At 46.7% G+C, this 27563-nt stretch overlaps 2 protein-coding genes across 3 annotated transcripts in view; one reads left to right on the top strand and one right to left on the bottom strand.

Moving 5' to 3' along the window:
* The window catches only part of SMYD1 (SET and MYND domain containing 1), a 29586-nt gene extending 6174 nt beyond the window's left edge, over positions 1-23412 (top strand). Inside the window, exons 2-10 of one of the 2 annotated variants that reach the window (XM_005490842.4) lie at positions 5974-6150; positions 7645-7858; positions 9238-9368; positions 11128-11166; positions 13756-13948; positions 17373-17465; positions 18882-19045; positions 20545-20713; positions 22168-23412. In XM_005490842.4, the coding sequence (XP_005490899.2) occupies positions 5974-6150; positions 7645-7858; positions 9238-9368; positions 11128-11166; positions 13756-13948; positions 17373-17465; positions 18882-19045; positions 20545-20713; positions 22168-22326 (1339 nt within the window). In that variant the 3' untranslated portion in view covers positions 22327-23412. The remainder of the gene's footprint in view (positions 1-5973; positions 6151-7644; positions 7859-9237; positions 9369-11127; positions 11167-13755; positions 13949-17372; positions 17466-18881; positions 19046-20544; positions 20714-22167) is intronic. The other variant, XM_005490843.4, reaches the window with a different exon arrangement.
* Positions 23413-24446: 1034 nt separating this feature from the next.
* FABP1 (fatty acid binding protein 1) lies at positions 24447-27563 on the bottom strand. Its single transcript, XM_005490844.3, has 4 exons — positions 27405-27563; positions 26201-26373; positions 25090-25182; positions 24447-24566 (listed from the first exon to the last, which is right to left on the bottom strand). The coding sequence occupies exons 1-4, from the start codon at positions 27469-27471 to the stop codon at positions 24516-24518; spliced, it is 384 nt and encodes a 127-aa protein (XP_005490901.1). The 5' UTR covers positions 27472-27563; the 3' UTR covers positions 24447-24515.

Here is a 27563-nt window from a genome sequence, read left to right on the forward strand (position 1 = left end):
GTTTCTTGTGCTTTCACTGCAGGCTGGGCTTGCAGGAGCCATGGTTTAGCTGTCAGTGCTGTGTTCCCTCTTGCATTTGTTGGCTGGCACGTTGAATCTCTGCTTTTGTCACTGCAGCTGCATTCAGGATTAGTTGTGTGTCCTACCTAAGTGTGGGGGTCCCAGTTGCTGGGGTCCCAGTTGTTGATTTCTCTAGGTCTGGACTGAAGGCACTGGGTCATTCATGTTCGGACTCAAGTGTTTATTATTTCTTATCAGTAAAACAGTCTCACTACTGTGAGTTTGGCAGCCTTTCATTAGAAGGCACAAAATGGCCAACAATCTCTTGTTACAAGGTCTTGTAATACTAAACTGTCCAATTAAGAACTGACACCTGGATTATTTTCCCTTTCAACCCAGTTACTGATCCCACAGAGCCCACAATGCAGACTTTTCTGCCCAATTACAAAATGCCACCCAAACCCATGGAGAAGAAGGAAGAAGCAGCATGAAGAAATAAGACCCTGTGCCCTCCATGTTGCTGCCATCCACAACACACTAAAAATCCCAAGCCCTCAATTTCTCACCAAGTGCTACACCTACACTGCTCTCTATAATCTATTTCATGTTGTAATCTTCGCTGCAGCGTTGTTCTTCCCTCTCTGCTGGGGCTCTTCTCCTTTCTCTGCAGCACAGTCCTTTCTATCTTCTCAGGGGCTCCTCTTGGGCTCTTGACCCACCCCTATTTATCTCAGTTACCTTCACGAGCTACAGCTGCTGCCCAACTAAGGACCCTGCAGCTGCAGCTCGTTTGGGGCAACTCAGAACCACACAGGTCTTACAATACAACATATATTCAGGCCCCCACATTTCCCCCCTTTTCTTCTTTTAACAATTATACAATCACAATACACATACAGTTCCAGCTCTCAGGCTGCCACAGCTCTCGGCTGTCCTATCTTCTATAGTCCCAGCTCTCTGGCTGATATTCCAAAGTCCCAGCTCTCAGGCTGCCACAGCTCTCGGCTGTCCGGGGGATTCCATACCTTCTTGTGATGTTTGGCTGTGCGTTCTTCCTCACACGGGGCACCAGTTGTTGTAATCTTCGCTGCAGCGTTGTTCTTCCCTCTCTGCTGGGGCTCTTCTCCTTTCTCCCCAGTTGTTGTAATCTTCGCTGCAGCGTTGTTCTTCCCTCTCTGCTGGGGCTCTTCTCCTTTCTCCCCAGTTGTTGTAATCTTCGCTGCAGCGTTGTTCTTCCCTCTCTGCTGGGGCTCTTCTCCTTTCTCTCCAGTTGTTGTAATCTTCGCTGCAGCGTTGTTCTTCCCTCTCCGCTGGGGCTCTTCTCCTTTCTCTGCAGCACAGTCCTGTCTCTCTTCTCAGGGGCTCCTCCTGGGCTCTTGACCCACCCCTATTTATCTCAGTTACCTTCACGAGCTACAGCTGCTGCCCAACTAAGGACCCTGCAGCTGCAGCTCGTTTGGAGCAACTCAGAACCACACAGGTGTTACAATACAACATATATTCAGGCCCCCACATTTCCCCCTTTTCTTTTAACAATTATACAATCACAATACACATACAGTTCCAGCTCTCAGGCTGCCACAGCTCTCGGCTATCCTATCTTCTATAGTCCCAGCTCTCTGGCTGATATTCCAAAGTCCCAACTCTCAGGCTGCCACAGCTCTCGGCTGTCTTTCGATGTTCCAAGGCTCTTTTCCTTAAAGGCCATATTCTTGCAGCTTTCTGCTGCTACAGCTCCTTAATTCAAAGGCCATATTATGTTCTACAGTCCCAGCTCTCAGGCTGATATTCCAAAGTCCCAGCTCTCAGGCTGCCACAGCTCTCGGCTGTCCGGGGGATTCCATACCGTCTTTCAATGTTTGGTTGTGTGTTCTTCATCACGTCGGGGTCACCAGTTGTTGCAATCTTTGCTGCAGTGTTGTTCTTCCCTCTCTGCTGGGGCTCTTCTCCTTTCTCTGCAGCACAGTCCTGTCTCTCTTCTCAGGGGCTCCTCTTGGGCTCTTGACCCACCCCTATTTATCTCAGTTACCTTCACAAGCCACAGCTGCTGCCCAACTAAGGACCCTGCAGCTGCAGCTCGTTTAGAGTAACTTAGAACCACAATAGGTCTTACAATACAACATATATTCAGGCCCCCACAATTTCACACTTTTGTGGGTTCCAGTCTATCTTGAAGTCTGGGAAACTTTCTCCATGGATGAGGGTGAAAGTCAGTGCTGCCCTGGGGGTCAGGGCACCCCAGAGCAGACAGAGAAATATTCCCTGTGCTGCCCTGGGCTCCCACACCTAAGTGACACCAGAGCACGTGAGCCCTTCAGAGTTCAGCTCGGTTGATGCTGGGGTGGGAAGGAAAAGTGGCCAAGGAAACATGAGGCTCCCCAGAAAGTCATTCAGTGAGTCAGCCAGTGGCATCTGCCCTCTGTGTCAGCCCTAAATCCTGACCTGGCAAGGATTGTGATGGGCTGGAGGCATCACTGTACTGAAGGAGATCCTGGTTTGGGCAGGGTGAGAACCAGTTCTCACTATGTGTGGGGAAGGGCACTGATCACCTCAGGGGCTGTGAGGGCACAGACCGAGCAGAAATGAGTTGTGCTGTCCCTGTGATGAAGCAAGGGAAGCTGAGCAGCAGGACCCAGAGCGTTCGGAGCTCCAGGGATCCTTGGTGGGTGCCACAGCAGTAGGTGCTTCCCCAGGCTCCTCTCCAGGGACTTTTAGTGCTGCCTGTGTGCCTCAGGTTTTGGCTTTTCTATTTTTCAGATTCTGTGCTGCTTTAGTGTGTGGATCTGGGTTTCATAATAGGGGATGCTGAGCTCTGTGCACAGAGCAGGGAGACAAAACAATTCCTGCTCCAGCTGGGCACCAAGGACAGATGATCCAAATCTCAGTCCAAGAGCACAAACCCCGTGGGCTGGAGAGAGGAAAACAAGCAGGGTGGGACTGCCTGGGCTAAAGCTGGAATTGGATAATGAACTCCAATATGCAAATGGAGCAGAACTGATAAAAGTGAGAGACCTCATGACCACTAGTGCATTTTATGACCATTTTTTGTGACCAATTTGGTTCATCTTGGGTGCAGCCCTGGCTGGGCTCCTGTGTTGCCCAAGGTGGATCCATTGAGGAGATCCTTTTAATAAATCCCTGCTTTATTCTTTATCTCTGCCCAGCCTCTGTTCTAGGTCAGCCTTCCCAAGGCATCAGCCTGGCCATGCAGCACCCTGCCCACACGGGTGTATGCTGCTCTCTGTACTGCAGGGGACATCTGGGACACCTGGAACCATTTTGGGTTGAGTTAAACACTTTCTGGGCCACACAGAGAAGGTTTTATAGACCAATGATTTACACAGGCTGAGAGACTTAAATTTAACCTCAGGCTGCTCCACGTGGAGAGCCTCAGCCTTGCAGAGGGGAGCAGAGAGGAGCCTGTGAACCATGAAGGCTTTGGTGTCTGGGTGTTTTGTGTCTCAGGACAGGTGGAACCAGAACCCAGCCAAGGAGAGCCCCACTCTGTCCTTCCCTTTTGGGGCATCCAGCTCTGAGCTCCTCTGACACAGCAGGAGCTTCACAACTGCCAAGGGGCACCTGGGGGACTTAGGAGCTTGCAGATGCTTAAGCAATGTTAATTGAAGTTTTGTGGAATGGATCTCAAATTCTTGTGTCTCCTGATATTTTTACTGTGCCAGGAGTTGAGCCCAGGCCTCTGGAGTCCTGATAACACACAATATTCACAAATCCAGTCTTCTTTGAGAACATTTTGGGGCACAGAGGATCCCATAATGGTTTGTTAAAAGCTGCAGTATTTCTTACACTTGCCAGTCAGGTTACCTGGGAGTAATTGTCTCTGCAGCTTCAATACCACAAGGGCTGTTCCTTCTCTTTCTCAGAAAGTCTTGTACAACGTTTTTGGTGCATTTCTGCATCTCCTCAGAAATGAGGGATTTCCGGAGTTGGTGGTAAATTCTGCCAGCCAGGTTTGCTTTGGAAAATCTGGACACCCCATGGAATAAACAGCAAAATGCAAAGTCACCATTTCAGTATTTTTTATTCTCAGGGAGCAAACTGAGGATAGAGAAGCCCCTGGTAGAGGACTTGGATTTTTCTGCACCATGTTCCCTTCCAACCTGTCATTCTTCTCTACAAGGAAACTTATTTTTTTCTTTTTTGCTTTTTGACTGCCCTTAAAACACCCGGGTGGCAGGAGGGACCCCCATTCCCCTTGTGAGATATCTCCCTGTGCTTCCTGGCATGTGGGTTTATCAGCTCCCTGGCTCTGCTTTGCCTTACAAGGAGTTTCATCTCTCCTGCACCTCTCTGCCCCCCTGACCTGACAGCTGACAGAGCACAGCCTCGCATTTCTCACCAGCTCTCAGCTCTCCGTTGGGCACAGTGGAGCTGCCTGCATCCCCCTTCCCACACACATTTCCCCCTGTCCCATCCCAGCTGCTTGCCTTACATTGGGCTCCCTCCAGCACTGCTCACTTTCCCAAACTCTTTCTTCCAAACCTCATTTTTGCACGTGGTTTTGTCTGACGTGGGTCATCCTGCTTTTAAATCTGTGACCCTCTTTATCCTGCAAGAGCCAAAGCACAGGGTAGATGAAGTCAGCAGCTCACACAATATTTTCAGAGAAGAGAAAATGCATTTAAAATGTACTGTGATATAAATTAAATATGCATATATATGTGTGTACCTATATATAGGTATAGTAGAGACAAAGGAGAATCTTTGGGCTGGAATCTCTGGGGCTGTGAGTCTGATTCCTGCTTGTGGCACATCCTCCTTACAGGATCATCAATAATTTGTTTTTAATTTCCCCATGCCTCAGTTTCCCCACCCTGCACCGTGCACAATTATAAATGTTCCTTTGATCACGAAGCCTCTGTGGTCCCTGAGCTTTCTGCAGTGAGGAGAACCTCCCTCCTGGCACCAGCAGTGGCTGAGTGATGGGAATTTAAATTCTCCTGAGCTGTCAAGCCTGGCTGGAGGCCCAGATGAAGTGGGTGGCTGCCTGGAGAAGCAGACAGCTGCAGACACTAAATCAGGCAGTGAAAAGCTTTCTCTAGCAGCAAGGGGAAAGTCCCAAAATTTTTTGGACAGGAGACCAAAGTGTCTCCCCCTCCTTCTCAGTGAATTAAGTTGTAGGGGCAAAAGCTGGACACTTGAAAGGGGATATGGGGGAGGTTTCTCCTCAGTGGGACCCTGAACACTCTCAGAGGGAGGATGTAAAGTCAGATTTCATCATCAGCATCCTCCCCTAGCCTTGGTTATGGTTACATGCACACAACTGTAGGATTCTTTTTGGAAATCCTGTTTTGAATCTCCAGAGATGAAATACCCCTTTTGAAGGGGCCCCAGTCATTCCATCACCATTTTACTTACAGCAGCAGCACAAGGCAAGAACACAACCATTCAGCTGGGGGGGATGTTTCTCCATCCTCCCCAAAAATCTTGAGGGGTTCATTGTTGTGGTGTTGAGAGGGTCCCCAGGATGAGGTGAGAGATGAGAATCTGAGTCCAAGTTCTCAGAAGGCTGATATTCTATTCTATTCTATTCTATTCTATTCTATTCTATTCTATTCTATTCTATTATCATATTATTATATTATTATATCATATTAAAATTATATACTAAAACTATACTAAAGAAAGTGAAAGGAGACATCAGAAGGTCAGACAAGAATGAGTAATAAATACCCGTGACAGACTCAGAGAGTCAGACACAGCTGGATGTGATTGGACATTAATTAAAAACAATTCACATTTTTGGATAAACTATCTCCAGGCCACATTCCAGAGGAGGAAAACACAGAGAAGCTGAGGCTTCTCATCTTGCCAGGAGAAGAAATCCTGGCAAAGGGATTTTTCATAAAATATCACGGTGACAGTTCCTTTGTGTGCAGGGATGCAAAACCAGCTGGAACTTCACTGGGCAGAGCTGGGGCCTCACTGATCCAAGGTGTCCTTGTGTCCTTGCAGCCTGACCCACGTCATCTGCCACACCTGCTTCAAGAGGCAGGAGAGGCTGCACCGCTGCGGGCAGTGCAAGTTTGCCCATTACTGCGACAGGACCTGCCAGAGAGCGGCCTGGCTCAACCACAAAAACGAGTGCTCCGCCATCAAGAGGCATGGCAAGGCACCCTCCGAAAACATCAGGTGAGAGCTGGCCCCCGTGGCCTGGGAGAGGAGGGGACAGACCTGGGACACGCTCTTCTCGTGGCAAAGAACAGCTGGGTGGCCTGGTTTGGGCAAGGTGGAGGTGGGAGAAGGTTTAGGATAGACCAGGAGCATCCTTGAGATAGGGAAAGTATGTGGAGGAGTGTTGTGGTGTTGTGAGGATCCCCAGGACGAGGTGAGAGATGAGAATCTGACTCCAAGTTCTCAGAAGGCTGATTATTATATATTATATTATATACTAAAACTATACTGAATAAAGAGAAAGGATACATCAGAAGGCTAGACAAGAAATGATAATGAAAACTCGTGACTGACCAAAGTCCCGACACAGCTGGACTGGGATTGCTCATTAAGTTAAAACAATTCACATGCTGGGGAAATAACTCTCCAAATCACATTCCAGAGGAGCAAAACATGGAGAAGCTGAGGCTTCTCATCTTGCCAGGAGAAGAAATCCTGGTCAAAGGATTTTTCATAAAATATCATAGTGACAGAGGGGCATCAGTGGTGCAAGAGATGTGTTCTTGTTTGGGGATTTTTGGGCCCCAAAACCTCTGAACATGGTGAGGCAGACCTACCCTGCATGGTTTGGGAAGTGTGGGAAACTGGGGAGTAGGTGGGAAAGTGAAAGGAGAGATGGGTTCTTCCCCAGTTTACCTATAGGATACATTAACTTTATTGTATTTGCAGCGATGCCCTGACAAAGGCAGGAATGATGAATCTGACTCCATGTTGTCAGAAGGCTAATTTATTATTTTATAATACCTTATTATATTAAAGAATACTATACTATAGAATACAGAAAGGATACTTACAGAAGGCTAAAAAGATAATAGTGAAAACTCCTGACTCTTTCCAGAGTCCCAACACAGCTTGGCCTTCATTGGCCAAAGAGTGAAAACAACTCCCAGCAGAATCCAATGGAACAATCACCTGTGGGTGAACAATCTCCAAACACATTCCACATGAGCACAACACAGGAGAAGCAAATGAGATAAGAATTGTTTTCCTTTTCTCTGAGGCTTCCCAGCTTCCCAGGAGAAAAACCCTGGGTGAAGAGATTTTATCAGAGAATGTGAATGCCACATTAACTTGTCTTCACATTCTGGCTCCACCATAAAAAATGAGAGGAATCCGCAAGGAAATGGGAGCAGCTGTGGAGGGCTGGGGATCTGTAGAACATCTCCAGATGAGAGCACAGGTGCTGGGACAAACCCCTGCATCTCCTTGTCCTTCAGAAGGCTGGGGATGCTCACCATCAGATGCTGAGCCTGTCTCAGTCAACCTACCTTCACCATTCCCTCCAGGAGATGAAATTTAATGAATTTTGTTTTCCCCATGATGAATTTTGATGGATTCTGCTTTCCCCACGATGAATTTTGATGAATATTGTTTTCCCATGATGAATTTTGATAAATTTTGTTTTCCCCACGATGAATGCTGCTCTCTGCCCGCGTGGCTGTGCCCTGCCAGGCTGGCTGCCCGCATCCTGTGGAAGATGGAGCGGGAGGGCACGGGGCTGTCCGAGGGCTGCCTGGTGCCCATCGAGGAGCTGCAGAACCACGTGGACAGCTTTGGGGAGGAGGAGAAGAAGGAGCTGCGTGCTGACGTGGAGAGTTTCCTGGAGTTCTGGCCGCCCCACTGCCAGCAGTTCGGGATGCAGCTCATCTCCCACATTTTCGGGGTGGTAGGTCCGAGGGGTGCACGTGGGGAGGGTTTGTAATGCCAGCTTGGGGAGAAACTCTGCAGCTGGCCTCATGAGAGGAGGGCTGACTCCATCCCATTCCCCACCTGCTTCTCCTCTGTGCTGACACTGGGAAATTGAGCCATAGCAAAGGCTGCAGCATTTTGTCTGTCCAATGTGCAGACAAGTGTTTTGCTCAATCATGGCTGCTGCATTTTCATCACAAGTCCCACTGGGCATCCCTCTGCACTGGGAGAGCTGAGAAAGTATATTTTTAGTAACTACATCTAAAATATATCTGAATATAGAAGATCTGTTTTAGTAGATATGTTAATGTCTATTAATATTGTGTACATTGGATTTTTTTACGTTGACTGAATATACATATAAATAAAATCAATAAAAAATGGAAATATATTTAATAATATCAATTACAAAGTTGTTAACTACAAATTTTTGTAGCAGAGAGGGAGATTCCAGTTGAGGCTGAGCTGCTCTGCTCCCAGGCCTGGGTATCCCTGCACTGCCCCCTCAGCTCCCAACACTGCCAGGAGGAGACACAGGCTCTGCTCACCCCTCTGCCCGTGGCTGCTGTGCGAGACAAGCTGGCCCTTGCCACTCCCAGTACAGGGAGAGGACACAGCATGCTTTGGTACCCACACCACAAAGAAAACCCAGTGCACTGCACACAGGGAGACCCTATGTGATAGTGACCAGCACAGCTTGTCTGTGCAGGAGCAAGAAAGTACAGAAAAACTACAGAATCAGTTTGCAAAGGAAATAAAACTATTATCAGGGTAAAATAATCAGTAGCTGAGTTAATTATTTCCTTTGATTTATCTTATCATGTTTTTCTTTGCAGATATTTCCATTATTTATGCTTGTGACTAAAAACTGCTCTGTTCATAGTAGTGTATAATATAGAAAAGTCAAATAATTCATTCTTGGAATATATGTCATGCAAAAGTAGTAATGCTGAAAATTCACAGCAAAGAGTAGTAGCTGGTTTTTATGAGCTTTGAGGGCAACCCAGCAAACATGACCAGGTCCAATACAGCAGTCAAGGTTAATTTCTAACTGATACCTGTTTCCAGGAGTGTGAACTTTGCTTTCTGCTTGAATTGCCTCAAAGTCATTTTCCTGTGACCTTTCTCTGGATTATTTTCAGGAACCAAATATAAGGAAATCAATGCATGGCCAAACCAAGTTTATCTTAGGCATCCCAAGTGAACACTGACAGCAAATATTCTGTAACACTGACTCAGCTCTGGCCTGGTCCCTCTGCACGCGCCCTGCATTGCTTCTCTTCTGATGTTTTATCCCAAATGGAGTTTCAGCTTTTTCTGCTTTAACCCTTCTCCCTGCCTGTGTTTTGGGGCTAGATCAGCTGCAATGGCTTTACCCTCAGTGACCAAAGAGGACTGCAGGCTGTTGGAGTGGGAGTCTTCCCCAACCTCTGCCAGGCCAACCACGACTGCTGGCCCAACTGCACTGTCGTCTTCAACAATGGCAAGTGAGTGGATTTCTGTCCTTTGGTGCATAGGGATGGATCCCAACAGCCAAAACTCAGCAGGCTCTGCCATCACCAGTGCCAGGTCCCTGCCCCAGGAAATCTATTCATTTTTCTTTCCTTCTCTAGCTCAGGGAAAAAAACCCCAACCGTATTTTCTTGCTGAAGACAAACTGGTTTCTCTCCTCGTTATTTAAAAAATTGCCATCTGATGCACTAACAAATACATAAGATTTGAGCCCAAATCCAGCAACCAGCAAAGAATTTTTCCCTGGTTTCTTATGAGTTTTGTAACTAGTCTCAAAATAGGTAGCTAAAGTAGGAAGCAGCTGTTTAACTCATCCCTTATATCAAAGTCTCATTTATAGATAGTTGAGGAGTAATTCTACCTGCAAACTATCAAGGATTGTGCTGAGTCTACAACCCAAGAGTTTCTCCCAACTGAAGCTTGCACTCAGCTGTGTATCACAATCTGCTGGTGTGTTTATAACCACTCCTAACACAACCCCCATCTGGTGAGAGTGTGCCATCCCAATTAATCACTGATTAACTCTTTAGCAATGGGACTTTAGTGACAGATGTGACTGTAATCTGCAAGCAGAGTCACCTGAGAGTGCAGGATGCTCTCAGTCTCTGGGCATTCCCTATTCCCACCCCAGTCCTGTAAGAAAATCTCTGCAGGACGAGTGAGATGGGAAAAGATTCAGTGGGAAATGGGAGAGGTTTCACCAAATCTGGGACTGAAACCATGATATGGTGAAGGTGGTAGCCCACAGGAGGGATGCTCTGCCCTTCCCAGTTTCCAAGCCATGACAGGTATAAACTGCTGCTGATTCAGAAGGTTGCAGTGTGTGTAAAACATTAACTGTGGGGAATTGCTTGCCAAAAACTGCACAGCCACAGGATTTCCTCTGATCTTTGTGCTGCTTTTTTACAGCTACCTGTCTTCACTAAACTTTAGTGCTATAACTTAACCACCCCTCTTCCCCCAGCCCCTCATTTTTTAACTAACACATTGGTTCTGCATTCCAGTTATCACTGCTGGTTTTCCCTGATAAAACTACACCAGCACTTACCCAAGCAGCTGGTAAATAAGCCAAAAGAAAACAAATCTGGGTGATTACCTTGGTGGGAAATAGGGTCTGATCCAAAGTCAGGTTGGAGTCTGTACTATGACATCCAGTTGCCCTGGATTGGATCCATAGTGGGCTGATAGAAAAGCCTCTCCAAACAGCTCCCAGCAGTGATAACAGCCCTGACTTTCTGGGTAAGTACAGGAATGGCATTGATTTGCCTGGCAGATTGTCAAAGCTCCCACATGTATCTGGTTACTGACTTTAAACTTGACCATGGGGTTATTGGCCAGGTGAATTGTGGCTGATATCCCAGTCTGATTTCCATTTCAAGCTGTGTTCTAGAGAGCACAACTGCTGATGTCAGTGGAGACCTTTCTGTGCAGGAGATCCAGTCCCCTTGCTCCTGCCAAATATCAGGAGCAGGCTTTTCATGTTCCCTGACCTAGACCACTCCTAAAATCACCGTGCCAGGGCATACTCCACCAAATCCCCCATGGCCCAGTGATGGACAGTTTGGTCCTGGCAGTGCACACCAAAAGAGAAGCTCTCATGCAGTGCCACATGGGCCAGCACAGGCAGCTCCCTTGTCTCCTGTCAGTGCAGCGTCCAGTGCTATGCCATGTACCCATTTCTTTGTTGTTGTACTTGTACATGTGTAAACTGCAGATGTTTGTTTTGTCTTTCAGTCATGAGGCTGTAAGATCAATGTTCCACACACAGATGAGGTGGGTCAGTCTTGAAAGCATCATTCTCCTCCATTACCCTGTGCCCCCCCATGTCTAATGGAAAAGATGCAAAGACCCCAAGGGGCTCTGTTTACTCCAAATTCCACTTTTCCTGTTTTCTAAACTTCTCCTCTTCCCCTGTGTAAAGCCCCACTAAACCCAAACCTCACTTAACTCTGCATTTTGTGGTAAATTAAAATAGTAGCGGTAATAGACTGTCTTCCCCAGGGTGAATTCCCTCTCTGCCTTCCCACCCCCTCCCTTGGCTTCCTCCCTGTCAGTATTTCCCCTCTCCACTTCTCATTTCTCCTCCCCTGACCATGGCAAGAGCATGAAAGTCAGAACAAGGTCTTGCTAATCTTGTACAGCCCAAAATAAAGCCTTGCATGTTAGGAGATGAGAAATGAGTGTGTTACTGACACACTAAATTCTCCATGTTTCTCCTGCAACAAACTGTGCCCAAGGAATGTGTTGCTTGCAGGAGCAGTAATACCATGAGATGTAGGTTTCAATCCCTTTTATCATAATCCATGATTAATGTTCCACCTTTTAATGATGCCACTGTTACCTGATCCAAACTAAATAAATCACAAAAATATGTGCAAAAAAAGAATCTTTGCTTAACTCATGGCATTTGGTATATTATAGTCACTGTTCTTAAGGGGACACTGTTTGCCTTCAAAAATTAATTTCAAGCAGGCATGCACTTTCCTCAAAGAAGATGTGAAATATTGTGAAATTTGAAGTGCTTTTCTTCACCACTGAATCTTACTCAGTACATTATAGATAGGGCCATAAAAAAGGGAAAAAGAGTTTCAGTTCTGATTAGAGTTGCTATTTGGGGCAATTTGAGTTTTGAGCTATCAGGCACTCACTTTACTTGGGAAAGAGCCCTTGACAAGCTCAGTGGTGTGCTCCTGGCTGACAGTGTCTCTTTAACTACAGTATTTAAAATATGCCATGTGTTTCCTGGCTTACCCCAAAGGCTATCAATGCCCTCCACACCAGGGATGGCTGCTTAAAATACCCCTGTGGTGCTTGGGCTATCAGGGGCATCATGAAAGTCAGAGGCTTGATTTTGCTTCTCTGGTTGCATGACTCACTTTGACAAGGATCCTGTGAAGTGTGAACAGGAATGTTTATATGTGTAAGCTTTTCAGCTGGGAATTGTTCTTTTTTGTGCACTTCCTCCTGGAGTAGCTGTTTGCACCTTTCTCTGTCTGGCACTTTCCTGTGGTTGTGACATAACTAATAGCTGCCCTTTGTGACAATGGCATGTTTAGTGGTAAATTTTGTATGAAACTTGTTGCTGATACGGCAACACCCAGAGAAGATCACGACCAGCCTTGGAGAAGAATTTTGACAGCAGCTTTAGCAGAGCTGGAAGACTCAGAGCTACGACCTTGGAACTGAGAGCCTGTAACAGGAATTCCAATGGAATTAGAAGGGAATTACAATTACAATCCCTTTGCAGAAACACGATCACACAGAATAAGTCCTGTCCTCCCCAAAAGGCTTACTTTTAAAGCACCAGGTGATAGCTCTGCCACCTCTGCCTTTAGTGAGGCTTTTGTTGGGTTCCACCTGGAGCACCTCATGCTCAGGTGGGAGCCAGCAGGTCCCCCCCAGGTCCATCTCAGGCCAAATATATACATTAAACACACTGCTGAGCTCACTAGTAGCTGGGAGAGGAGGTGGATACAAAAGAACTCCTCACAGTTGGTATTTGATGGATTTTTTCCCCAAATTTCTGGCCAAATTCTCTAGCCAGTTGTGCCTGTTTAACCCCTACATCTGAGAGATGGCCCAGAGTAACTGGGATATTCAGTGAAACAGCAAGGGAATAGTTCTGAATCTCCACATTATTTAAGACCTTTTGCAGGGAATGAATAAGGGAAAGAGAGATACAAAGGTCTGGCTTTCCAAATCCCATCACCATGGGCTTGCCATGGATTTCAGTAACAGAGACTGGCAATTGAATTGTGGTAATAGGTCAAATGAGCTATTTAAAAATAGACTCTCTCCAGATAATTACTTCTAAGCTTTTATGTGGAAATGCATGAACAGGGTGAGGGCATCTCTTATGCAGCACCCAGAGGGAATTTATCTTAACTTTTCAAAGTGAAAACGATACTGAAGGCAGCAGAGCTTGGGATCTGGGAGTATAGCCAGGGATAGCATGCAAAACAGCACTTAAAAAAAGAGCCCAAATCCAAACTCAGCATTTTGGTGTGTATTTCTGATCTCAATGTTTTTTTTTCTTCTCGTGAGATCTGCAACAAACTAGAAATTGATTAGGCTGAGCCACCATATGGATAAATTAATGGAGCCATAACCTCTCTATAGCTCAGACCTTTACATACCCCTACCAGGGACTTGTAGAGGGGCAGGAAAAACTGGTGTGTGTGTGTTCATGCCCTGTATTCAGTTACCAGGCTGCTGCTCACCTCTGCACTGCCTCCCTGCAGCCTTAAAGCAGCGCCTTAGGGCCAGGGCTCAGCTCTGCAAGCAGGGCAGGCTGCAGGGCTGTGGCTGCACTTCTGCTTCTGCTGCTTCTCCAAGCGCACACCCCATCTCCTGTGCCCCCAGGATCGAGCTGAGGGCCCTGAGCAAGATTTCCCCGGGGGATGAGCTGACGGTTTCCTACGTGGATTTCCTCAGCCTGAGCGAGGAGCGGCGCGCGCAGCTCAAGAAGCAATATTACTTCGACTGCGCCTGTGAGCACTGCAAGAAACAGCTCAAGGATGACCTGATGCTGGCAGTGAAGGCAGGGGAAAGCAAGGTATGGTTTGTCCTGCAGTGCCCAAACCCAGTGCTGGTTTCATCTCCTATGCCAAGGCATCTGTGGGTCTCCAGGATTGTGGTTTCTCAGCAGTCTCGACAGGAACATGGTCAGATTTTGGCAAGGTGAAAAAATGAGAACAGAACTTGATTGGGCACAGCAGCAATTCAAGCCCACCATGCAATGCCAGCTTAGTCCTTATTATGCAAGGACAGTGTTTAATTTTTAAAAGCCTCCAGAAGTTGCCTTTAACCTAAAAGTCCAACAATAGACAGGTTGCAAAAATATTGGAAAATTAGGTGTAGAGCTGAGAAAAAATGGTGGCATTTTGAGATTGTGGGGGTTTTTTGGGTTGGGTTGGTTGGTTGGTTGATTGGTGTTTTTTTGTTGTTGTTTTTAGGGGTTTTTTGTTTGTTTGTTTCCTGAAAAACTGCAAGGGACTCCACGTTTTGAATGCATAGAGGGAAATGTGTTGCAGATGATCCATGGTGACAGTTCCAGTTCTGCTGGAACTCTATGGTTTCCACCACCACACTGGCTCCAGGAACGTGGGAAGCCTGAACTTCCAGTCCCTCTTTGCAGAGGCCTGTCACAAGGAGTTTGCACCATCACTTGACTTTTTTACATGCTTGCTGCAGGCAGACTGACTGTGAGGAACTAACATGTTGAACTGCTCATTTTTAAGTAATCTTTCTTTTCCTTGGAGGTCTCACAAGCCATCCAGTAGGAGGTATAAGGCTGTGTCTTGCTGTTGGCAGTGGCTTGGCCAGCAGCTCCAGCTTGTGAGTGTGCTGGCAGCATTAAGAGCTTCTTTTTAGTTCCTCTGCCCAAGGATATAATTGCTCATAGGTTTTGTGATCTCTGGCAGTGTTACCTTGGGGATTTCTACTCCTGCAAGCCTTTTAAAGTGCATAAGGGAAGGCAAAGCAAGGCAGAGCAATAAGTGTATCACCAAGTCATTGATCTGCAGCATTGAGCAGTCAAACAGCCCGGGGTTGATGTGGAGCAGGTGGGAAGCAAAACAGAAAAGTTGGGGTGAGGAGATGTGACCTCACAGAAGCAGGGCCACCAGGAGAGGCCCAGGGAGATGCAGCCTCCTGGGAAGGAGCACAGAACCCTCAGCCTCCCTCTCAGGAGGTGCCAGGAAGCCAAGCTCAGCCCTGTAACTCTTCTTTCAGAGAGATGGAGCCAGGAAAGGCTGGATACTGCAGAGTGTAAATCTCTCCTTGAAAAAGGTTTAGAGAAATAGTATTGAGCTGACAAAGGAGACAGGAGGTGGAACTAGAGGAGACCCTTTCCTTGCTGGGTCAAGTTCTCCTCTGCTGCAAATGACCCTGCTATAAACCCGTTTTAAATCATAAAGCTTCACCTTACAGCTAATGCTGACAGCTGTACCTCTCCACGTATAATATAAAGCTGTTCCAGAGCTCAGTTCTCTGATGCAGAAGGATTTTTATCTGACTTTCTGCAAGTGTATTTTTGAACACATTCTCCTGTAGACAGCACAAAAAAAAAAAAATCTCAGCCCTCATTCAACACCTGCTATCAAGTCTTGACTGAACAGTGAAGATCACAGAATGATTTGGCTTGGAAGGGACCTTACAGATCATCTCATTCCATCTGCCCTACCATGAGCAGGGACACCCTTCCACTAAACATGCAGCATCCCCTTTTTGTGAGCGCAGCACACAGCAGGAAAACATGCACTGCTGGGGGAATGTCGTCCACAGCCTGAAGTGCTTGTGCAGAAAAAGCCTGTGAGTATGCAAGGTGCATGATTTCAGCTATTAAAAATACACCCCATCCACAGACAATAAGTATCCAGGCTGACCTCACCCTCAGAGCACGTTGGCTGTGTCACATTTCCTGAGCTCAGGCACACTTGCCTGGGGGCAGCAGCACTCACAGCTGCATGGAAAAAGCGCTAGGAATACGTGGGAGATGGACAGCTCCCATCCTCAACAGCTGCTCTGACCTCCAGTCCTTCACCCCTTCCAAAGAGCAGCAAAGTTCCCATTGTTTGTAGTGGCAACTGACTTAGAAGTCTAGTAAAGGCAAGGGGGGATTTTTATTAGACAAAGCCACTGTGGAAATGCTGTTTAAGGTGCCTATTCTGGGAGTCTTGACTCAGAGAGTACAGCAATGTGATTTGCACTGACATTAACATTGACATTAACATTGCCTTTGGGTGTGCTCTGTGCCCCAGGACACCCTGTGCTGCTCAGGCAACTGCCCAAACCTGATTAGCTGCAGTAGCTTCAGTATAACGCTATAGAATAATAAATCATACCACAAATGTTAACGTTTTGTTAACATCTGTAACAGATAGGGGTAGATGGATCTGAAAATTATGAGTTTTCCTTCAATATTAGACTTTGAAGAGGATTTCCCAACTAGGTGAATTTCAGATTCATCAAAAGTCTAATTGACCAGGTGTGGAAAAAAGACAATAGTTCAGTCCTACCGTCCTGACTCCCAATTTTTGCATCCTTCATTGCAATACTGGGACTCTGCTTTTGATCTACACCCCGAGGTCTTTCCTGGCTGCTGGCTCTGCTGTGTGTCTCCAGACCAGGATCTGCCCAAAAATTCCCAGGGTCATGTGACTGTGGGCTGATTTCAGATTTCCTCATTTATGAAAAGGAAGGTCATGATAGATACAACAGTTGGGAAGTGCAAATTTGAAGGGCTCAGAGAAGCAGAGGATGAATGGTTGTGCTGGATATCATGTTATAGTTCAGTATTAAGAGAAGAAAGAGGTAACAGCTAATAATGAGCTCACTAGTGTTTTGCCAGGTGTTCCTCGATGTCATGTCTCTAAATGTCTCTAAAACACAAACTTCTTTGAGGTGTGCAGGAAAACACATTTCCGTGTCGGGGTGCAGCTGAAATCTGAGCTCAGCTATCTTAGGGAATTTGGAACTAGTGACAGCATTTCTCAGGGTAGGTAAAATCCAGGGATCTTTCCTTTTCCACTAATGTCTCATTCAAGAGCCTCAGTTCTCTCTAGCAGCTGCACTGAGAGCACCTGATACCCACCAGCTGGTGGCTTTCACAGCCGCTTTGGTATCTCAGAGACCTCTCAGTGAATGGGTGAATTCTGCCCCTTCTCCAGAGGGGAAGGGTGGTGGGAGTGTTGAGGAACCCTTTCATGCATCTCAGAGGCACATGGCCACTACCTGATGGGCAACACTCACTGAAGTCAGCAGGACCTTCACCTTTTGACCTGGAACCGGGACCCTGCAGCCCATTTCAGCCTTGGGCAGGTCTGAGGGGCACACTGGATTTGTAACCAGCAGTAGGGAGTGGTGATGTGGTGGGAAGCATCGCACCAAGCTGATTTGGACTGAGCATCCTTTCAAGCAGCACCTCTTGGCATGTGTGAGTGCCTTTTCCTCACTGGTGTCCCCTCTGCTGTCCCCAGCCCTCTGCAGACACGGTGAAGGAGGTGATCCAGCTCTCCAAGGACACGCTGGAGAAGATCAACAAGGCCCGCATGGAGGGACATTACCACGAGGTGAGACCTGGGGCTTCTGCTCTCTCGCTGCACACACCCTGCCCAGGAAAGGAGGCCTTGTCCCCCTCTACATTCACAATTTAGGGATGAAACTATAAAGCACAGCCATGTCTGAGGCATCCCAGACTAACTTCTTTTGTGATGACACAAGGAGATTCAGGGGACTTCCAGCACCTCTGACCAACACAGGTGTTGAAGCTCCTGGGTGAAACTCATGAGTTACAGGGCAGGTGTAACAAGTCAGCTCTGCCAGCTAGCCTCAAAAAAAGAAGGACAGTGGGTTTGGTATAGGAATAAGACCATCAGGGGTCTTTGTGTTGTTCTCTTTAATGCCTTGTGTTGCTCGTTTGTTGGGTGCTGAGGATAAGTGTGTGGTTTGGGTGAACCATGTCCCACCTTGGAGCCCAAGCTACAAATGCAATGGGTGAGAAAACTCAAGGTTTTTTTTCTCCCTCTTTTGCTCACCCAGGAAATATTTAATTGTTCTCCTCAGAGAGCACTCCAGGTTGAGTAATGACCTCTGGGTTTTAGCTGTCTTTGGGAAAAGGCTGAACCCCCATGGAACAGAAATCTGGACACTGACTCATGGCTAGATCAGGTGTGGAACAGTGCAGCTCTGTGTCTCCAGCTCCAAGGGGTCATTAAGAGTATTCCTTGCACTGAATATTTTCAGGAGCTGGTGGATGGCACTGGGGTATGAGTCCTATAGGCACTTGGTGTCTTTCTTCTCCTGAGCAGTAGAAATCACTTTTCCCTCATCAGTTTTAGGAGTGTAACCCTGGGAGAGAAAGCTGCGAGTTGCAATAATTTTCAACAAATCAAAGCACATCCTCTCTTCCCAACCTTCACAGAGGCTGGCTCAGCTCTGGGACTGCTTTGGACTGTGCAAACCACAGGGTCTTGGGGTGGCAGCTTCAGGCCCAAAGGTGTAGGAATGTGCCTTCTGTAGGTGGAGTGACAAAACTATTCTTTGTCCCCTTAAAAAGGAAATCAGCCCAGAAGTTTTTTTATTTGATTAGGTGAAAAAAGCATCTTATATGCCTGGAGGACTTCACCTCAACTTAAGGATAGCTAATTGGACAGGAGCCAAAAAGTCCTGCCTGGGCAATTTACTAGAAAAATAAGAGACAAAGAAACTAATAGCTTTTGTGAGATGTTTTACCAGGGGCAGGAGGGCCTCTTGCATCTGATTGGTTTTTCTCTGTAAAGAGTTTGTTATTTTGCCTTTTATGAAAATCTTTTTGTTTCCAACACTGCAACAGAAGCCATCCTACTGATTCTATGCCTTCTAAGGTAGCTGAGCTGTCTTGGGTGTGAAATAGATCTCCAAGAGCTCATGAGAGCTGGCTTGAGGACGCTCCTATTTCACCAAGGTGCTTGGACTGACCCTTCCTGTCCTGCTTCCTCCACACCCAGGTTGTGAAGCTGTGCCGTGACTGCCTGAAGAAACAGGAGCCTGTGCTGGGGGACACCAACATCTACCTGCTGAGGATCCTCAGCATTGCCTCCGAGGTGCTCTCCTACCTGCAGATGTTCGAGGAAGCAGCTGACTATGCCAAGAGGATGGTGGATGGCTACCTGTGCGTGTGTGCCCTTCTTATGGCAGCTCTGTGCTCCTGCCATGTTCAGTGTGCCACAGGAATCATTTTCTCAGTCTGCTCCCAGGAGGGCAGTGGTGGTGAAATTCATATGAAATTCATATGGAAACCTTTTTTGTACCACCAGATAGAGAGGGATCCCTTCCTAAATGCACAAGGGCTCCCAAACACCTTGATTTACTAAACTGAAGCTGGCAAATGGTTTAGGAACATATTTCACTGCCTTTATGTTTTGTCTCAGAGGCATCTCAGGGCTGCCCTGACAGCAAGACACAGAGCCTGGGTGCAGGACAAAGAGGCTGTGACTGCAGGAGTTGCCTGTTCCCTGCACCCTGCAGGAAGGAGAGGTCAAAGAGAAACATGTCAAAGATATCCCCTCACTCCTCAATATTGCATGGATTTTCTGTTGGCTAACTATATAGTCCTGTGGTAAAAGCTTAGTGAGAATAAAGAAAATCAGGTTTAGATCCAGGGTAAACCTCACATTAAAAATTACATGCTTTATTATTACTGAGGTTTTATAACAGGATTGATGAGTATTTAACAGAAGGGAAAAAAAAAAGGAAAGACAGAAAAATAATGGAAACTTGAGAAGAGAGAAAAGCCTAACTTATCATCTTGTTCATCCTCCTGCTGAGGACATCTCACACTAATTTCTTGACTTTTGGTCAGTTCTACCCCAAAGGCCTGTTATATTTTGTTCTTTTGCAAAGGGGTGACAGAGTCACCTCCCTGGCTTGCAGGCCTGACAAGCAACTTCATGTCCCAGCCCTGGTGCTGAGCTAATTGACTGAGAGAAAATTCCTTCCCCCTCTGTGTTCCTCAGTTTTTCAGACCATGGTTAGGACCTTGGTAGTTTCCTTTCTTGCTTTAAGTGCCAATTCAAAATTCCAAGGAAGCCCTTGAGGGCAGGTCCAAGCAGCTTCTAACTCTGCTTCAGCTTTCAGAGTTGGAAGTAGAGGAGAGGTTTCATTTTTCCCACCTCAGGCACTGAAAATTCCCAGATGAAGGGATGCATCTGCACAGGGTGAGACGAACATTTCTGGAGTTTCTGGAACCATCTGTTTCTCTTCCTGCTTTGAATGAGGAACTGGAGATTGTTGCATTTTTACCCCACTAAGTGTGTCAGGTTAAGCTGCTGCCCTCTGAGCTGTACGGTCAGATCTGTGCTCTGCTTGTGCCAAAATATTGACAGAGCGTGGTTTTCTCTTGGCATGAGATGACAGAGCTTGGCTTTCTCCAAGCCAGGAGCTGAACTTTCCCAGTTCACATCCCATCTTTCATAACTCATGACCCTGTACAGCCCCGTCCTTGAGTAATGTGTCCCCTCCCCTTTCTAAGAAGGGCACATTTCAAGGGCATTAGCTGCAACAGGCTCTTCACCTGAGCAAACAATCTGCTCTTTGGCAAACATATCATGTCAGTGACACTTTTAGGAACCCGGATTTCTCCTGAACTAAAATTACCCAATGTTTTCCCAGGAAAATTTACCATCCCAACAACGCTCAGCTGGGGATGGCCGTGATGCGGGCGGGAGTGACTCACTGGCACGCTGGCCTCATTGAAGCTGGCCATGGCCTGATCTGCAAAGCCTATGCCATCCTCCTGATAACCCATGGACCTTCCCACCCAATTACCAAAGACCTGGAGGTAGGTGCCATCTCCTGCCTTGTCTCTGCTCTCTACCTGGGCAAGATGACAGCCAAGCTGTAGAAACAACCACCTGTAAGAGTTGAGAGATGTATTAAGTGCTGACTGTTTCTTTTCAGTGATGTAGTTTTATCTAGATTATGTTACATTCTGCTGGGAAATGCATGTCCTTTCTTACTGGAAATTTTCATCCCTGAAAATTCCAGCGAAAATTCATCCCAGCTTTTATTCTGCACCCAGACATACACAAGAAATGGCAGCTGAGCCCCTGAATCTTCTTTGAAATTGCTGTGCCAAAAGACAGAGTCCCCCCTGCTCATGCTTCCAGCAGGCTGATTTCACTGCTCTCAGATGGATGACATTGCAATTTGAGTATATCAAATTACATGCGGTGGATGTGCCCAGTTTCCCACCTGATTTTCTTTATTGGTGTCCATTCTTCTTTATTTACTACTCCCCACTCCTTCTCAGCAGCACTGTGTTTTTTCCTTAGATGACTGATAGATGCATTTCCTAGCTTAGAGTCAAGAGTAGAGATCCCAGGGAATTGCATCTGCTCAGATAATAGGAATTATTTACAATTGCAGCTGGGGATCTATTATTTCTGTAGCCCTTAATCCACTTCATGTGACCTGTTTGCTTTATAGCATTCTCCTTTATTACCTCCAAAAAATTATAGGAAAGCAGATGAAATCCTTTATTGATGTCTTAGTCCCCATATAGCAGAGCTATAACCTTTATTGGTGCAAGTTTATATCTTCAGAAAAATTAATATCTATTACCTAAAGCCAACCTGTTGACTGTTTCCATATGTGTAGCAAAGGATGAGACACAGCACCTCCATTTCTGTGCTTCCCTTCACATTTTAGGAAGAAAATAGCAGATATATGGCACATGCTCATCTCTGTGCTCCTAAACAAAGGGTTGAATAAACACACAGACAGGTGTAAATATATATCCTAGAATCCCTTCTGATCCTCTGCTATAATGCACACTAGGAATGACTGATGCTGATGAATTCTGGGGTCTAAAGGGTGCAAATGTGGGATTAAGCAACTCTTGTCTCTCACTTGAGGTGACCCTACCCTGGTGATGGGCCACCCCAGGGGCCAGGCCCAAGGTGTGGATGGGAAGTGCACTCATTTCCTGGCTCTGCTCAGCATCACCTCCAGGTCCTGCATCACTTTTTGGAGTGTGAGGCTTCCCAGTAGCCTGTGGAGAAGCTGGATGTGGGAAAGGCTGATGCCTTCATCAGCACGCAGGCAAATGGGAATGGGAAAGGAGCAGAATATCTGTGCCCAGCCAGCTTTGGTCCTGCTGGTGGGACACTGAGGGCAAGGTGCCTCAGCCACTGCATGGCCTGGGACACCCCTTGGGGACAGTGCCTGAAACTGGCAGTGTCTGACTGACGTGCTTTGAGGTCCCTGTGCCACAGTAACCTGCTGTGTCCCTAGGTCATGCGCGTGCAGACGGAGATGGAGCTGCGCATGTTCCAGCAGAACGAGTTCATGTATTACAAGATGAGGGAAGCTGCCCTCAAGAACCAGAAGATCCAAGTCATGCCTGAGCCCAGCAATGAGAGTGCACCAAGCCTCTTCCACAAAAAGGAATAAACCCAGAGCCTGGCACCAGTTCATGCCTGCAGGGTACCATCACCCGTGGCACTTCCACACACTGGAAATGTCATACAGGAGTGGGATATATCCACAGGGATTGTTTCCAGTAGCACAAGTCTGACAGAATGGACCTGCTGGGGAGCATCCTGAAAACTCTTCTGAGGGCTTAAAGCAGAAGAGGTCCTGGCAGAAAAAACATCCCTTTTTCTATCACTAAGGCATTAAATAATCAGAGAAAAAAACCTGTTATAAAATTATTTACATTTTTTTATTGGAAGCATGTTTCTCTCTACACACGTCCTGGCTCTGAATTCCTTTGTTAAATTTTGATTGTTTTTTCCTATGGGGGTTCTACCACTTCCTTGGGATGACATAATTCCTTTCCAGTGGTGTCCAAGGGATAATAGAAGTGGGAAGCCAGTCCCAAGAAGTGTTATGTTCACCTGTGGGCAATGAATGCAAACTGAACAAGACTCCACAGATAGTGTTTTGTGTTAAATGGTATTTTTTCTGATGAAAAACTGCTGGAAAATGATTTTGCAGCTGGCATAGGTGCAACATCAAACTGTGGGCCATTTGCAAGTGAGACTAACTGGAATCCTTACATCAAGATAAATTAATTGAGATGAATTATTCTCCTTAGTTGCAAATCAGAAAATGTCCACAGTGATGGACATGGGGCCATGCCAGAAGCCAGTTGCTCTAGTTTGGTGCACTGGCCGTGTGGATTGTTCTAACTGGACAAGGAGTTTCCGGGAGGGGAATCCACCCTTGCTCACCTTCAGGGTGAGCTGGGGGCTCTGATAACTTAAAACACCTGTCATTTAACTTAGCTGTTTAATCAATTTTGCACTGAGAAATAAAGGATAGTCCATAGATCAGCTGCCAGTGGACTGCTAACAGAATTAAGGAGAAGTCTAATGGCTAAAGTTGGATTTCTAGACATTAAAAAATATATTTGTTGTCTGCCCATATGTCTCAAAATCCAACTGATTTCCTGCACACTTTCAGTGGTAGCCAGGAGAGGAAAAGGTTTATTCAAGAATCTCCTACCTGCTCCTCAGCACAATAGCAAGAAAACAAAACCAGGGCTTTTTCTCTTTGACATTTCTCAGTGATTTTTCCTGATGTTTCTCCAGGTCTGAGTTCACTAAAGAACAACACCTGATTTTTAGGCACTGTTTAGCTAAGCCCTTCCATTTGTCTGTGAGGTGCCTTTGCCCTGTGTGACAGTCCATATTGGTTCAGTTCTTGGCATGAGGATCAATGTTGATCTGTAATATGAAAACCTTTCCTGGGCACAGAGGAGTCCTGGCAGCAGCCTTGGAAAAGGCAGGTAAGAGGAAAGAGTTTCCTTTCCTGTGTGCAGCAGAAAAGCACATCTCCATTTGTCCTGAAGTGCCAAGAAAGAGTACAGGAGATGACTTTGGTGCTCCCTTTGTGTGCACTGTGAACAACCAGCCTATCTCCTGCCAGGAAGAAGACCTGTATTTCACCATGGAAGAAGAGTTTAATTCCAGTTCAACTCAATTTATCAGGTGCAGCTTGGGGTGAAACACACACTGGGTACCTGAAGGGAGCTGTGACCCTCCTGCTGGTGGGAAGGGGTGGGGAGGAGATGGGGATGGGGTGGCCAGAGCCTTTAGGGCTGGATCCCACTGCAGAGGTGTAAGGATGAAGGATACAAGCTGGTATCCCATGCTGGTTTCTTTCCCAAGGCAGCTTTCCAAACAGGATCACTGGTGCTTCCTTGACTCCACCAAAACCACCCCAAATCCTTTGGCCCTGCTGATCACTCTGATCACTTTGGCCATGTCTGCAAGGAAAGGGACCAGAGCCCTTCTCCTGCCCAGTGCTCCCCAGCCCAGATCAGCCACGGATGCAGGACCCACCAGGGCACCCCCAGCAGGCTGCTGGCACTTTCCTGTCCCAGGAAAGGGCTGCCACAAACTCATCAGCATGGGTCACTCAGTGGCTCTGAGCCTTTGCCTTGCCTCCATTCTCCAGCACCAGCACACCCTTAGATCAGTTTGTTGCCCAATTTCTACCATTGCTTCCATGAGCTTTAAAGGTTTGTATCTGCTTATAGTAGCAATGAAGAGGTTGATGACAATGAAGAGGATTCAAAAAAATTTTATTTTAATGGCCACATTTTACATGGTAAACTACTGGCATGTGTAATATGTCTAGATTCTCTTGCTGACTCTCTTCAAGGTGAGGTCACCCATGGTCATTGTCTGAAAAAGAAATGGAAAGTATTAGCTTTTTATGAATTTGTAGAATCACTGAATATATCAAGTTGGAAGGATCATCATGGTATTTAGCTCCATACTGTACTTAGGATATGGTCCTGCAAATCAAAACAGGACTGCTCCCCAGTCTATCTCTCATAAACTGGAGTTTTAAAGCTTTGAATTTCTTCATGACTATCCCAAAGCACGTAGGGATAAGCTGGCATCCCTCAGCTGGGATGCTTTCTGCTCTAAGAGTGCCAAGCCTTGGCACATACCTGTTCCTCTGGGTGGGTGAGAACACGCCCTCATTACCCAGAACTTTGATCAGCTGGGCCTAAACTGGGGTCTTAAAAAGTACTTTCTGGATCATACTCTAATGAGAAACTGCCTTCAGCTCCTGGCTGCAGAGCCTGTGTGCAAGCACATGCTCTGCTCCAGCACCTCCCAGTGCCTCTGTAGCCTCCCAGGGCAGGCTCCTGAAGGGAAGGCAGCCCTGTTGTTCCAGCCATTGCCCCTCTACACTCACGTAGGTGATGGTGTCTCCATTGAGCTCCGTGACGGATGTCATCCCTTTCACCTGTGTGACCAGTTTGTTGTTGCCCTCCATCTGCACAACAGCCTGGTGGAAGACAGAAGCATTCATGTTATTGCTGGAGACCACCTTGACCCCCGCATGCTGTCCTTCCCCTGCCACAGCAGGAGGGGACTGCAGAGCCACCTGAGCTGCACATCTGAAAAGGCTACAGACAGCAGCAGCACCCTCAGGGCAGCAGTCACTGATCAATGAAATTAACCAAATAAATATGACAGCAAAGCCCATTTCTGCTTATCTGTCTTGCCCAGCTATAAGATGTGTTCATTTGCCCTTGAGCTGCTGATGTACAGAGGCTAAAAGTCTTCTAGTAACTCTTTCCAAAAGAGTTTATGCCAAAGGGAGTACAGGGATGCTGGAAGTTGTGACACAGCTGGTACAGCTCTCAGAGCACCATTCACAGGGCATTTCTTTGGTGATCACCCCTCTGCTTTCAAAAGTCCCCGCAATCTTCTCTTGAGGCAAAGATGAGAGGCAGATTTTGCCAGTGGTGTTGCCTTGACATTCTATGAACCATTGGAAACTTATGGCCAGGAAAGGGAGCACCCAAGTTCAAGGGTGGTAACTTTGCCAACTCATCTCCCCCAGGGTAATCTGAAGCAGTGGGAAAAGCTAACAGAGCAGCTAACAGCTACTGGGACTTGAAAGGAGATTTATTGGTTTATGATTGATTATCTGATTTTCCTGCACTACATTTGAATAAACAAATTAAGGCACAGGTATGTTTTGTGTTGCAACATGACACAACGTCAATCCTTTTCCACCTCAAATCTTTCAGATCTCTTCCTGTCAAAAATTTTTACCAAAGCATCTCTATGCCCCCTTTGCCAAATGGGATATTAAAACACTGGCTTCTAGTGTTTTCCAAAATTACTATTGAAATAGATTCAGAAATACAAGGCTTCTTCTGCAGGAAGTGCAGTGCATTAATTAATACCTGTGATATGGTCAATCCCTTTGCTCATATGCAGAGGGAATGGCTGGAAGGGAAATTTAATGTCCCTGAACCCCCATGGCCCTGGCAGAGGAGGGGCTGTTCACTCACCTTCACTTTCTCTCCATTCAGCAACTCAATCTCACTCTCCTCCCCAATGGTGAACTGGTTTTTCATCACTTTGGAGCCAGTGGTCACGGTAACCGTGAACTTTTTCCCATCCTGCACAATTTCTGAGACGCTCTTGAGGTCCTTGCCCTTCTGGATCTGGTCCTCAGGGAGCCCTGCCCAGGAACAAAAGACATGGAGTGAACAGTGGAGCCATCTGTGGGCCGAATGCTGCTGCTGAACAAATCAATGTGGCACGATTTGGGGACATACAGCTGGGAAAACTTCTATTCCAGTGTGCAAAAACCTTTCAGTGATGGTGCTTCCCCAAGAGCCATATGTCCCTGAGTCTGCTGGGGAGGAAGATTAATTCTGTCATCCTGAATTTTGTGTGGGAACTAGACATGTCCTGTGTCTTGCTGACCTGACTGGGAGCACAAACGCCAGCTCCCTGTCTAAGAATAAATCCTGCTTTCCTTCCTTCACTGACAGGCAAGGAAAAATGGATTAAATAAGACAGAATAAAGGAACAAAGTGGTTTTTTTATGAGATTCAGGGATCCTCAGGACCAGTTTATAAAATCTTTTCCCAAAGCCTGAAGGTGATCTGACAGGTAGAGCCCTTCTGGCACATAACCATGCAGAAATATTGCAAAGCCCCCTGGATCCCTGCAGGACCACATTCCCTGTCACAGACACAAGTGGAAATCTATCAGAGACATTCATCATTCAGCATTTAAACAACATCAACTATTGTTCTGATGAACGGTGGGATGTGAGGCTGTGCAGCATCACAGCACAGTGGCTGAGCATTGTCCTGCTTGCCCCCAAATTTCACAGCCTGATGGAGCAGGTCTGCAGTGCCCCTAAGCCACCAAGGTCCTGCAGGCTTATCACGTGTGTGCAGCACTCAGCCACGCTGGCCAGAGGCTGCAGAACCCACTAGGACTGACCTCCTGCAAGCCATAAAACTTCACCCATCATCTCCTGACCCCTTGCCCCAGACAGAGAGATGCTTTCTCTTCTGTTTTGAGATGACATCCCCACACAAATACATTTAAACTCCCAATAATTACAAGTTGATGGACAGAAATAGCAAATCTCAGAGATGTCTCAATCTACATCATCAGCACATCAGCACAGTTGGCTCCCAAAAATCAGTGGGATCTGCAGAGACAAAGCAGTACACAGCACATGAAGACACATACCGAGGGCTCTCATGAAGGGCTCAAAGTTTTCCTGGTGCTGGAGCTCGTATTTTCCAGTGAAGCTCATGGTGGAAAAGCTCTCTGTGCTCCTAACACAAGAGAAGGTGCCTTGCTGGTAAGCAGAGCTTGGTTTTATATCATCCTTCTGCCTTAAAAGTT

This window comes from Zonotrichia albicollis, chromosome 5 (genome assembly GCF_047830755.1).
Source record: "Zonotrichia albicollis isolate bZonAlb1 chromosome 5, bZonAlb1.hap1, whole genome shotgun sequence".
NCBI lineage: Eukaryota > Metazoa > Chordata > Aves > Passeriformes > Passerellidae > Zonotrichia > Zonotrichia albicollis.

Bases quoted from the DNA above. Each gene is read 5' to 3' on its own strand.
- FABP1 (XM_005490844.3), bottom strand. From the start codon at position 27,471: ATGAGCTTCACTGGAAAATACGAGCTCCAGCACCAGGAAAACTTTGAG. The intron at 26,374-27,404 runs GTATGTGTCTTC...GTTCCTGGGCAG, and splicing joins GCCCTTCATGAGAGCCCTCG to GGCTCCCTGAGGACCAGATC. The intron at 25,183-26,200 runs GTGAGTGAACAG...GTCTTCCACCAG, and splicing joins TGAATGGAGAGAAAGTGAAG to GCTGTTGTGCAGATGGAGGG.